The 14,139-nt window shown below is 38.9% G+C and overlaps 1 protein-coding gene across 1 annotated transcript in view; it reads left to right on the plus strand.

Moving 5' to 3' along the window:
- Positions 1-14,139, plus strand: part of LOC122089085 (protein GRIP) — a 54,555-nt gene that overhangs the window by 8,141 nt on the left and 32,275 nt on the right. The window contains exons 3-4 of the mRNA XM_042658539.1: positions 10,519-10,610; positions 10,754-10,834. Of these exons, the coding sequence (XP_042514473.1) occupies positions 10,524-10,610; positions 10,754-10,834 (168 nt within the window). The 5' untranslated portion in view covers positions 10,519-10,523. The remainder of the gene's footprint in view (positions 1-10,518; positions 10,611-10,753; positions 10,835-14,139) is intronic.

Here is a 14,139-nt window from a genome sequence, read left to right on the forward strand (position 1 = left end):
GGCCTAGATAATCCCTAGGGAGGGTACAAAAACCCCCCAAAGTTGAGAGGATTCTGACAGCTGGTTGTGAAGTTACAAGCTTTCTTGATTTTCTGACCTAGGAGAAATAATCGCAGGCTTCAGGAGAGAGAATCAAATCTGGTTTGTAACTTGGACAGATCTGGACTTCTGAATATTCACAACAGTCGTATACTTCAACAACAGTAACTTTAGGATAAAATAGAAAGCTTTAACCAAGAAGAAACAAAGGGAAAAGTAGGGGAGGAGCGGCTGTCTCGGCCCGTGCTTCTCACCCACAGCTATCTCGGCTGTTCTAAGCAATTGACTGCAATTATTCTTTTTTCAAATCTGAAATTATGAGTACATAGGCTCCTCTATTTATAGAGGGCAGAATAGCAATCAAACTACTACTAGGAGCTAGTTTCCCAATAGGACTAGACACTCCTACTTCAACTAGGAGCTAGTTTCCCAATAGGACTAGACACTCCTACTACAACTAGGAATTCAAAATTGGACTAGGAATAATAAACCTATGTGGAAAATAAATAGAGTACTAAGACAATTTGGACTCGACATACCACTTACTCAACTTGATGGGCCCAATGACCCACTAATTAATTAAAAACAACTACTAATTATTCCCCTAGCCGATGGGCCCAATTGGCCCTTATTTGTACTTAGCCACTCAGGTGGACCAAGTAGGGGTTTGGCTGGCTTCTTGGCTGGACCCTAGCCACTTAGGTGGACTAAGGTTGGACCCTTCTTCCTCTCATATTTCCTTCCATAATGTGGATCTACATCACTCAACCTCGAAAATGATCAAATCAGGGTAGAGATATTGGGTCGTGAGACTTTTCCGACTCTTCTCTAGACATATAACATGGTTCTATCTGAGGATCATCGTCTCTCTGTATGCTACCCTCCACTGTTCCTGTTCGGTTTGCACTATTGGCGACTCCAACAACTGAAACCTAGTCTAAGATTTCTACCCCTCCTCAAGAACCTATTCAGTGTGACTATTGTGGTCGCCCTCGCCATACCAGGGAAACATGTTGGAAGCTCCATGGTGTCCCAAGGGTGGGAGTAATAGCAAAACTGGAAAACAAGGTCCCCAAGCCCATCTGTCTGAGTCTATTGACAGTACCTCTGCTCCTGCACTGTTCTCTCCAGATCAAATGGCTGCCCTCAAGCAACTAATGACACAATTAGTCACTTCTCCTGCTCCTTCTCTTGTGTCCAACCTTGCCCAAACAAGCAGTTTCCTTGTTTCTTCCTCTCATTCTCTCTTACCGTTACTTGATTCGGGTGCTACCGATCACATGACAAGTAGCTCTGAGGTCTTCCACACTTATATTCCTTGTTCGGATCAGGATAAGGTATGTGCGGTTGATGGTTCTTTGTCCCCTATCTCTGGTAAATGATCGTTTCTTATACCTCTATTATTTCTCTTCCATCTGTTTTGCATGTTCTAAAATTATGTGCTAATCTGCTTTCCATATATCGTGTAACTAAGGAGTTTAATTGTTCTGTTCATTTTTTTTTTACTCATTAACTTTTTCAAGATCTAGTGATGGGTACAACGATTGGGTATGGTCAGGTCCGTGATGGGATCCACCACCTGGATTCTCCACCAACTATACCTCCTCCGATGGCAGCACATATTGTCTGTTCAGATAGCTCTCTCTCAACTCCACTAGTGGCACCATCATCTGGGACATCCTTCGTTTCATATTTTATGTTGCATGTTTCCTGCTTTAGTTAAAAATTGTGATTTATAACAACTTAAGTGTGATGTGAATTCTTGCTGATCCGATTCTAGATCTTGTTGTTGTAATTGTTTGGATCTTGTTTGGTTAGCCTTGGTCTAGCTTCCCCCCCTTTCTCCCCCCTTGTATATTCTTCCTATTGGTAATGAATTTATTTGTTCATCCAAAAAAAAAAAAAGTGATGTGAATTTGATAAAAAGTGATTCCTCTTTCTATTATTCATTCCGATTTATGGGGTCCTTCTAGGACAATTGATAGGAATGGCTTTTGCTGGTTTATTACTTTTATTAATAATTGTACTCATCTAACATGGGTGTATCTTTTGCATAATAATTTTGATGCCTTCTCGTGTTTCAAATCTTCCCATGCCATGCTTCGTACTCAATTTGACACCACTTTACGAGTTCTTCATAGTGACAATGGTATTGAATATATAAATGGTGCGTTTTAGCAATACCTTGATTCTTAGGGTATTCTTTCCCATACATCTTGTGTTTAGACACTTGAACAAAATGAGATCCCTGAGTGACAAAACCGTCATCTCCTTGATGTTGCCCGTGCTCTAATGTTTGCTAATGGTGTCCCTAAGCACCTCTGGGGTGATGCCATTCTTACTACTGCCCACTTTCTTAACTTGATGCCTTCTAGTGTCCTTAATTTAAGCCCCTATTTCCTTTCTTTCTGATCCTACCATTGTTTTGAGTCTTCCCCCTCGGGCCTTTGGTTGAGTTTGCTTTTCTCATAATTCCTCTCCGTCAAGGTCCAAGCTTGATCCACGGGCTCTAAAGTGTGTTTTCCTGGGTTACTCGGCTTCTCAAAAGAGGTATAAGTGTTATCACCCACCTACTTGCCGTTTGTATGTCACCATAAAAATCACTTTTCATGTGTCTAAGGTGTATTTCACGTCACCTCTTCAGGGGAGATCCTTAAGAAGAGCCTCCTTTGTTATCAATATGACTCCTCTTCAGTGTATGCCATCCGTCCAGGGGGAGCCACCAGATCAGCCTATAAGAGATGTGATCACTTACACTCGGAGGCCCAAAGAGCAAGATACCACTGGTAACCAGCCATACCCTTCTGCGGCACCTCCATCAGACCCGTCAGTATCAGGTAATACTTCTCCCATACTTGATATTGTACCTATTGCTCCTACAGTGGACGATCTCCCTTCCGCTGTTAAAAGAGGAGTTCGTTCCTGCACCAAGCATCCCGTCTCCCATTTTGTTTCTTATGCATCCTTATCTCCCTCCTATAAGGCCTTTGTTTTTTCGTTGTCTCTGTGTCAACTCCACAGGGTTGGAAGGAAACTATAAATGATCCAAAGTGGAAGGCTGCAATGGTTGAGGAAATGCTGGCATTAGATAAAAATGGTACCTAGGAACTAGTTGTTGCTCCTCAGGGAAAGAAGTTAGCTGGGTGCTAGTGTGTTTTTCATAGTCAAGCAAAAGGCTGATGGGATAGTTGAGCGGTACAAGGCACGTTTAGTGGCTAAGGGCTTCACCCAAACCTATGGGATTGATTACCAGGAAACCTTTGTCCCAGTTGCAAAGATGAATTATATCAGGGCATTGCTATCTGTTCTTGCAAATCTAGGATGGGATCTTTAACAGTTGGATTTTAAAAATGAGTTCTTGAATGGAGATCTTGAAGAGGAAATCTATATCGATGTTCCTTCTGGTTTTGCCACTCCACTGCTGGACGTGTCTGCAAGTTGAAGAAGTCATTGTACGGCCTCAAGCAGTCTCTCAAGGCATGGTTTGGCTAGTTTATGAAAGCTATGATCATCTTTGGATACAAACAGAGTCAAGCAAATCACACCCTGTTCACAATGGCGCGAGGTAGCCAGGTTACTACTTTGATCGTCTATGTTGACGCTATTGTGATTACTGGTAATAATGACGAGGAGATCTCTAATCTGAAGGCCTTATTAGTTGTAGAGTTTAAGACTAAGGACCTAGGACCTCTTCGGTATTTCCTTGGGATTGAAGTCGCTAGATCTAGAAGAGGTATATTTATTTCCCAAAGGAAATATGTTCTGGATCTCCTTAGTGAGACAGGTGTGCTTGGGTGCAAGCCTGCGGATGCCCTTATGGAGGTTAAGAGGTTAATCATCAATTGAGCAGTGGAGTGGGCGACTCTGTTAATAAAGAACAGTACCAGAGATTTGTTGGCCGCCTAATCTACCTGTCTCACACTAGGCCCGATATTGCCTATGTTGTTGGTATTGTTAGCCGATTTCTTCATGATCCTAGGATACATCACCTTAAAGCTACATCATCTTAAAGCTATGTATCAACCGCTCCTGGAAAGGGAATTTTGTATTCTAATCAGGGACACTTGAAGATCGAAGCCTTTATTGATGCTGAATGGGCTGGATCTATTGATGATCAGAGATCTACGTCTGGGTATTGTACTTTCCTTGGAGGGAAAACTTGTTACTTGGCTTAGCAAGAAACAATCCGTGGTATCTCGGTGTAGTGCTTAAGCTGAATATTGCGCAATAGCTCAAGGGATTTGTGAGCTGGTTTGGATTAAACTTACTGCATTATCTCCGAGTTAATATTGAGGTCCTATGCGTCTGTATTGTGATAGAAAGGCAGACATCAGCATCGCCCACAACCCTTTCTAGAATGATTGGATCAAGCATATTGAGATCGATAGACACTTCATCAAAGAGAAGCTTGACCAGGGACAGTCAAGGGACAATCTGCATTCCCTTTGTTGCAAATCAGTTAGCTGATGTGTTTACCAAGGCTGTTCATTGGAAGGCATTTCATCCTCTTGTCTCCAAATTGGGCATGTACGATATATTTGTACCAACTTGAGGGGGAGTGTTGAGATGACTATAGTTAGTGTTTTTTTTTTTTACCTTGGTTAAGTCTTATTTACCGTAGTAAGTCTTGTAGATAGGGGCACTTAGTCAACATAGCCCTACTTTTTTATTCTGTTTCTTGTAGATAGGGATGCTTAGTCAGCGTTACCCTACTTTCCTTATTCGGTTTATTGTAATCTTCTTATAAATAAGAAGGACCTTTATCATTACTGACAATTCGAATCATTCTCTAATCTTTGATCCTCAACTAAAACCTTTACAAATCTCTTTCACGGTAGAAAGGGACCTTTACAATCTCTTTTACAGGTAGAGAGTGACCTTTACAATCTATTCATGACAAGAGAATCCCACACATGCCTAAGTACAATCTAGACTAGAGTAAATACAAAGATAGAGTGGAATAAAAGATTTGAGTTACTTCGTGCGGTGCATGATATGAATATGTAATGATGATATAAGCATGCACCTTCGTAGTCTTCTCAATAGATGTAGAATGATGTAGAAGACTTGTAGGCTGACTTGTGTTTTTCAATTGGGAGTTATCACAATGATAGAACTCAAGGGATTAGTACCTTTCCTCACTTTTAAGCTTTTGATAATGATACTCAATGCTTGATTAATTGTTAATTTAATAAGCTACAAGTGGAGTATTTATATGGGTGATTAATAATCCTAAATTTGGTGGGAAGATAATTAAATTTGGGAAAGAAATATGGCCCAATGAACATATTTTTCCTCTACCGGTAACTACTGGTAGGATCCGGTAGTTACTGGATCATGTGACCCTTGGGTGAAATAGATCCGTTGGAAATAAAAAATATAGCCATTGGAGGGCCTCAAAACATCCGATAGGCATCTGGCTAGCAGGGGACCTTATTGGGAGGCATCCGGTAGGGTGTCGGAAGGATCCGGTTGTTTAATAGTTCATCTCTGTTGGTCTATGTCTGATGAGTTCTCTGATCACAGTACTCTACTGGTAGTTATCGCAGGCATCTATGTTCTGTCATGACTGACTGTTGTTATTCAAACAGTCATAACTTTCTCATATGAAATCCAATTGACCTGATTCAAGTTGTGTTGGTTCCATAACTCAATTCTACATTTTTTCAGTTTAGCTTGACTCTAAAATCAGTCATTTAGTATGAACTAAAATACTCTTAAGTAAGAGCCTTGCTGTTATCTCAGCAAAGGGTTGTGTTTAGGCATTGCCAACACACTCAGGGTCTTAGGGCATAGTGAATGAGCACCACTTAGAGTCAAACTATATCATGCATGTATCCTATGCATTGTAGTGCATGTAGTGTGTATTATTACAACTGATTCTACACAGGACTCTACACATTGAGTCTTCATTCCTGTCTTCTTGTGTACATGACTTCCTGTATCTTCACTTTATCTTGCTCACTTGACATCTTCCATTTCTTGATGCTTGAGGTCTTCATGGTCGTCAGGAGATCTTCATGACTTCACATTAGATATCTTGAGGTCTTGCATCTTACTTTGTGGTCCATGTCATGTTGAGGTTCTTACCTTCACCTATCACTTGGTAGATACTCATTAGAGATTACATTTGTTTGTTATCAAAACCAATATGGAGTTAGAACTCCGGAGGTTAGTAGATATCCCTAATAGTACTGATTTGTGTTCCCTTTGTGAAGTCTAGTGATCAGTTAGCTGATGTCTTCACTAAAGGGCTAGTGGGGAAGTTGTTTCATCATATTTTAGTTAAGTTGGGAATGTGTGACATCTATGCTCCAATTTGAGGGGGAGTGTTGAATTATGTAATAAGGATGCCACAAGGGGCATTCCTGTGATCTCTCCATAAGGATGCCACAGGGAGCATTCCTGGTATCTCTCCCCTAACCAAGTCTAATTAGGTAGTTGGGGGGGGGGGCAGTATTGTAGTTCTCTCTCCTCTTTTTATTATAAAATAAAGGAGCTTGGATGGTCTCTAATCCATCCGAGCATTGCAGCCCTAATTCAGCTGTTAACAGATTGAGAAGGTGGGGAGAGAGAGGGAGTGAAAGAAAGAGACTGTTGTAGTTTCAATATTCAGCTCCCTTTCTGATCTGTTTGATGCCACCAAACCAACAAGCAACGCAAAAATTTTCAAATTTCCAAATTCCATTGATCAGGAAACCACCAAATCTCTAGAGATTAAAATTGCTTTCTATAGAGGAAATAGAAAAGATAATCTAGACTAGGACTCTTTGCACAGTATCTTGACTTCTAGAAGACTTGAACAAGTAGAGTTTCTTCTAACCAGAAGTGATCCGACCAATTCATAGACTTCCACAATCAGAAACAAAATAAAAACTACCAAAGAAAAAAGTGCCAGCTAAGATTTATATGGAATCAACGTGACTCTAACAACTTCTGCACTTACGATTAGAATAATTGTTTTAAGAAATTTATAAAATTAAGTCCCCAAATAACAACCCCATGACCTTTGCGTCTAAATGAAATTAAAACTGAGTGGTCCAGCGCATCATCCATGAGCTATGGTGGTCCCTTTCCTTATGTAAACCACTGTATTCTCCTCTAGAATCTTTTGGCACTGAATTGACTGAAAGGATTGATAGAATATGAAGAGCCTTGGGGTTTTATAGGGGGTTTTTTTGGGGGGTTGGGGGGGGGGGGCAGTTTTGTTGTCTCCCCACTTCTTTCTTGTTTTTCTTCTCAGACTGCCTCTATCTATACATCTAATATATTTTTTTATTTTTAAGAAAAGGTAAATTTATTTCCCAAAAAAAAAATTTGACGAGGACTGATTTCTGAGGGAAATGCTCATGCTCTATCTATACATCTAATATATATATATATATATATATTTTCTTTTTAAGAAAAGGTAAATTTATTTCCCATCTCCAAAAAAATTTGACAAGGACTGATTTCTGCGGGAAATGCTCATGGTATCTATACATCTAATATATATATTTTTTTATTTTTAGAAAAGGTAAATTTATTTCCCATCTCCAAAAAAATTTGACAAGGACTGATTTCTGAGGGAAATGCTTATGCTATAATAGTGCGTGATTCAGGTAATGTTATCAGATGGATTATAAACCCAGCATATGACCTATGGCATTATGTTAATTATGTCAGGCCGATCTGCCATCTCTTCTTCCAGATGAACTGCTTGTTGGAATGGAATCTAGTGTTGGATAACCTAGAGTGGGGGATGATAGGTTAACTTCATATGTTTGTTATCATCAAAACCATCTTAGTAGTGTGGCTATTTGCCCAACATTTAGAAACTGTATTGAGAAAAACCTGGTCCATTTGGTTGCAGTTTTATTAGACTGCGGTGGAAGTGTTGTACGGCCTTTTTCTGGTTCAATTGGTGAAAGGGATTCTACAGAGCTGAATTGAAGGCCATATTGAGAATGGTTGAACTCAAGGATTGAGGTTTCGGTTTTGAGGCCGGTTTTGATCCTGGCTGAAACCGGGACATCTTGGGTTCCAACCGAAACCGAAACGTGGTCGAAACATGGGATTTTTATGGGCCAATCGTAACCTAGGTTTCAAGGCCTAGAAAATGGTTTTCTGACCATTTCTTGTTCTGCCTATTTTTGCCATTTTACACCTATTCATTAATTAGCTTAAAAAAAACCAACCAAATGGTACTTGTGGTTTGGAACCAAGTTTTCTAGTGTACTCTGAATGCTACTGCCTGTTGTACACTAGCCTTATTGTAAATACTGACTATATATAATTTAATTACTGGAAATGCAAATGTGGAATTAAGACAATTAAAACATACATTAAGTTAGGGATACAAGTATTCAACACAATGGCTGTTTAATCCTCTTGTTGTACTCCATGAGGATTAACATGCACTAGGTTTTGGCCTTAGTTTTGACCCTAGGTTTTGTCTCGGATCCTGTTGAAACTGAGACGTCTCTGTCTAACTAAGAACCATGGTTGAACTCAAGAAGTGGACGAAGGCAATTTAGAAAATGTAATCCAGTGGATAAAGAATACTTGGGAGGAGACCTGGTGCCATGTTCGGTTTATAAGGCCAATTTGTGATTATGCTACTCTATTGGATATTGTCTATTCTAGGCTCCAGCTGACGCCCAGAATCCCAATGAAAATTTCCAGAAATGGGTTATGCGACCAAGACTTCGCTTCGGGGAAGATATTCCTTTTAGTGGCATGCTTTCTTTTTTTAGGTAGGCTTATGGGTGTCAATTGCCAACCGAAGCCGTTTACCAAAATCGAATTGAAATATTTAATCTTGAACCGATAAACTGCTTACTAATTGGTATGGTTTTAGTGGATTTACACCATGTAAATTAGTTTAATCTATTTTAATTTCTCAAGTCACAATTTGAACCTAAATACCGTGGTTCAGGCCCAACAAAAGTAGGTTCATTCCAATTCAAAAAAAAAAGGGTTCATTCCCAATTGGGCCCAAATTTGGAACTTGAATTGACAACAAAACCGATAAAAACCATTTAACCGAAACCATTTATTAATTTGTTTTCGACTAGGATATTGGAACCATTTAATAAATGGTTCAGTTCTGGTTTCTTTCATACCTTGAACAGAATTGAAATTGAATAGATTAACACCCTTCGGTAGGCCCTTGGAGAGTTGAACTAATGACCTCTCAATTGTGAGGTGTTGGTCCTTGCCAACTGAGCTACTCCCTTGGGGTGAGTGGCATCTGTTGTGGATGCTATTGTATTGTTATGAGTTGGCAGTTTGGCACCATAGTTGTCATGACGACTAGGCGATTCAAGGTGTTGGAGGGGCACCCTAGACTTGTGGTATATGAATATGTAATATGGCAATGATTGTTTTATATTATTATGCTTCTAATGCAACATAGAAGCCATATCAATGCAATATGATATAATTATGCTATTAAGGACCTAATATGAGAAAACCAGCATATAATAAACAAAGTGTATCATAAAATAACTAAACAATAAACACAAATCAACGTAAGTGTCAACAAGGCATGCTGTCGCCATGGACCCAAGAAGGAGCCTGGACACCTAGGTGGTGCCTAAGTGATGCCTTGACAACTTTGGTTGGCACTATGTACGCCATTGTAAGACTATTCTCTTTTCATGAATAAAATTCTATTTATCCAAAAACGAAAAAAAAAGAGGCGGCTCATTATTAGGGGATTATCTGCCCTATGATGTGTTTTGGTATTGAAATTCCCTTGTGAGTTAAGTTCTTTGTTTTCTAAGCAGATATTTTTGTCTTAATTTATTCCCCTGTTAAGGATGGATTTTTAATTTATTTTCTAATTGGAGGGTCTTACTACTGCATTTTTCCTTTCTTCATAAATAAAGCATGTTCTGGGAGAAAAAGCAGGAGAAAGAATTGATATTGAATGGTAGAACAATAAGGGTATGCTAACTGATTTTTATGAAGTCCCTGTGTTTCTCTTAAGATAATTTGAAATGTTTGGTTGATAGTTCTAGAGTATGTTGAGACTTGAGGTCAACAAATGGAAATATTTACTGGTAATCTTTAAGCTCTGTGTCGTATCAATATTTCATTTTGGAATTAATGTGTAAGATATGTCGTGGAAAATCACATAGCATGTGGATTATTAGACCTTGTTTATATATTACATTTTTCCTTTCTTCATAAATAAAGCATGTCCTGGGAGAAAAAGTAGGAGAAAGAATTGATTTTGAATGGTAGAACAATAAGGGTTGGCTAACTAATTTTTATGAAGTCCCTGTTTTTCTCTTAAGATAATGTGACATTTTTGGTTGATAGTTCTAGAATATGTTGAGACTTGTGGTCAACAAATGGAAATATTTACTGGTAATGTGTAAGCTCTGTGTTGTATCAATATTTCATTTTGGAATTAATGTGTAAGATATGTCATGGAAAATCCACATAGCATGTGGATTATTAGACCTTGTTTATATATTAATTTACCTTTCTAACAGATGTTAGAAGATTTACATGGATTGCTCCAAGCTGCTGAGGAGAAAAGGCAAGCTTCAATTTCTGAGCTCTCTGTGAAACACCAAAAGGTAAAAATCAAAATTCCTTAAGATTCACCTTGAAAAGGGGAAAAGAGAAGGGGGTGGGGGGGGGGGGGGTGCATTTTTGTGCCCTTATCCCCACACTTGTTGCATTTGACGACTGATTTGATCCTATCTTAATTTCTTTCCAGCATTTAGAAAGCTTGGAGGCCCAGCTTGCTGATGCATTAGCTGATCGAAGCAAGGCAGATGAAACAGTTTCTTCTCTGCATGTAAGGGTTGCTGATACATGTCCCATATCTTGTTTTGCTTCTTGTTGCTGCAGTAGAAGAATAAAAATAATAAATTTCTTTCAAACTCTTATTAGATTGCTTCATCTGACTCTTTGATGGCTAATTGGTGTCTTACTCTGGTTGCAGTGGAATTAACTGTCACTTGCTAACTGTTATACTTATCTCAACATGTACATGGGGTTGGCTACATGAGTCCTGTTATTGAATGGATGAAGTTGGATGTTATTGATGAATAGTGCCTTAAAATTTCTCCTATATTATGGCTATCGTGCTCATCTTGCTTAACATACATGTTTTTGGCATTATTGTTATTCAAAAGCAGATATATCATTTCATGTATTCAAAATGACAAATTAATTAATTATGAAACAACGACGTTGAAGTTGTTAGTCTTTGGGAGTTTTTGCCCCTCAGCCTTCTATTCAAATATATTTTTCACTTTTAACAACTTACAATTAACCTGCTTTGTAATCCAAGTGATTCAGTTTCAGTGTCTAGTTTTAATTTTGGACTAGGTCAAGAATGAAATTTAACCAAATCATATTATTAAGGCGCAATTATTTTTTTTTGTTTGAATATGATTGAAAGATGATTATTATTCTATGCATAAATAACATCTAGGACTGGTTAAATATTCAAGTAAATCATCCAAAATGATATATATGATTTTGCAGACTAGTTTGATGTATTGTAGTCCAGGTTTGAAAATAAGCATTCTGCTACTAAAATATAATTGGTCAGCTAAACATAATAATAGTAAGCAGTATATAGAAACATAGGACTGTGGTAGTAGTGGTTAATTTTTTCTCTTAATAATTTGCCAAAAAATACAATTATGTCAATTTTATGTTAAATATAATTAGAAACATATTTTATTGGTAAAGTAAAAACGTATACAGAAAATACAAAAACTACAAAGCTAGGCAGGCTATGCAAAATATATGGCATGTAAGTATACAAGGAACAATATTGAATTTTGACTGAAGGCCACCAAGAATACTGAGCCACTTTAAATGGACACCTTTGAATATTTTTTTGAAGAATGTTAAGAAATTGTATTGATTCATATATAGAAAAAGAAGCCTACATACCGATGGCGCTATACAGTTGTGACACCAGTCCACATGATGGACCTTTTTCAAAGAATCCATCTTTACGAGTATGTATACTCAACAGATTCTAACCCCAGTTACAAACTCAGTCCAGTTATCCCAAATCCCTAAGCTATTAACACCCCCAAAAATTTGTAAGTACAGGAAGTCCGCTCAAAATTTACTTCTAGGCCTTCCTTGCAACCCTGGGTGCAGATTGATCCTCCTTGAAAATACTGGAACTAACACACAGCCAAAGGGATGGCCTTCCAGATAGTTGCAACCCTACCATCCCAAGGACCTCCTACTTGTTCCTTCATCACAGGCAACAAAGAATCTGAGAAACTCCTAGCAACCCCAGATGATGACATAAACTCACCCCATATCTTGAGGCATAGCCACACTTCAAGGATTGATGGTTCACATCTTCCACCTTTTTACAAGTTACTCAACCATTTATTATTCTCCAGCCCCTTCTCATTAGGTTGTCCATTGTTAAAATTTTCTCAATTTCGTAGGGTCCACATTAAGAAAACAAACCGTCGGAGGAATACTGTGATTCTAAATTATCTTATAGGGAAAGGCACTTCCACCACTGTGAAGCATATCAAAGAATGGCTTCAAAGAAAACCTTCCACTTCTTACACTCATTTTTTAATATCTCGCCTCAGTTCCTCAATTTTTTTTTTGTGGATTCTAGAATCCCCATTTATTTTACAACCTACTAACCTCCATATCATTCAGAATTCTCCTAAAGTTGGTGTTGAATAATTTAATTGGTACTACTCTAGGACCACTCAGATTCATGAAAGGATTAGGACTACTGTTTTTATTATAAATAAAGGACTGTGCCCATTAAGGCACTAGTTAGAATTTCCCCAATTCTTCATGGTATCAGAGCAGGTCTGATCACCAAAACCCCAACCCCCAAAATCCCTTATCATACATTCTTCTACTCACGTCGCTGCCAAGCCCCACCGCCAAACCTTCATCGCTGTCGGAAGCCACAACCTTCACCTGCGAGCATCACTTCCCCTGAACTCATGCCGTTGCACCATGGGAACCACAGCCTTCTCCCATCTCTCTCACCGCCGTCGAGTAGATATGGTTGCTTCATCCCTGCTCAGCCTGAACCAACGCTACTGCTGCCTAGACCGACGAAGTCTCCCGAACCTAATGCAGAAGTAGATTATAAGTAAACTACCCCAGCAGTGTATTACAACTCCAAACAAGATAAATAAGACTCACTTAACTAGCTTGACAGTAATAAAAAATAAACCCAGGAGAACAAGGGAATAAGACCAACAAATAAGCCCCCAAGGATACAATAGCCATGCAACAGCAAAACCAGCCTAAAACCCAACCCAATAGGAGAGAGGACCTGCGATAGGGCTGGAGAGAGAGAGGTGTGTCTAGGGCTGTGGGGCTCCAATTGAGTTTCAAACTCGGTTGATTGTAGGGCCTAGGGAGGGTACAAAAACCCCCAAAGTTGATAGTCTTCCGACGGCTGGTTGTGGAGTTTTGTACTTTATTGATTTTCAGACCTAGGTGAGAGAAACTGAGAGAAAACTTCAAGAACTTTGATAGGGCTGCATGGGCAGCAATGAGGAGAGGATCGAGTGATCTTTGTAAGGCTGTGAACACGCTCTGAAAAGGGCATGCAGATCCGAGGCCAATTGGGGAAGGAAGAGGAGATCGATCTCTCTCGTAGTTCCTCTAGGAATGCTAGTCGATTCTGTCTTGGAAGGGCTGAACAGGTCTGAATCTCTTAATAATGATAAACAATAACACCAAGTAATGGCTGCAACAGTAAAACAAAGAATAAGAACGAAAATAAACAAACAAGTGTGGGTGGGATTGGCTCTCGGCCCGGGCATCTCATCCACAGCTATTCTGACTATTTACGCAATTAACTGCAATTATTCATTATTCAAATCTGAGAATTGAGAGTACATAAGCTCCTCTATATAAAGAGGGCAGACTAACAGTCATAACCTAACTAGGAGTTAGACTCCAAGTAGAACTAGACATTACGTAATAGGAGTTGGACTCCAAATAGGACTAGATTAGAACCCCAATTGAGGTAGGTAGGTAACTAACTAGTCATTTACTAATAGGGAAACATAAACTGACTAAAACTGAAATAACAAAGGAAATAGACTCAAAATAGGACTCTAACTAAACTAATGAATT

The sequence above is a fragment of the Macadamia integrifolia genome, chromosome 9, assembly GCF_013358625.1.
Source record: "Macadamia integrifolia cultivar HAES 741 chromosome 9, SCU_Mint_v3, whole genome shotgun sequence".
Taxonomy (NCBI): domain Eukaryota; kingdom Viridiplantae; phylum Streptophyta; class Magnoliopsida; order Proteales; family Proteaceae; genus Macadamia; species Macadamia integrifolia.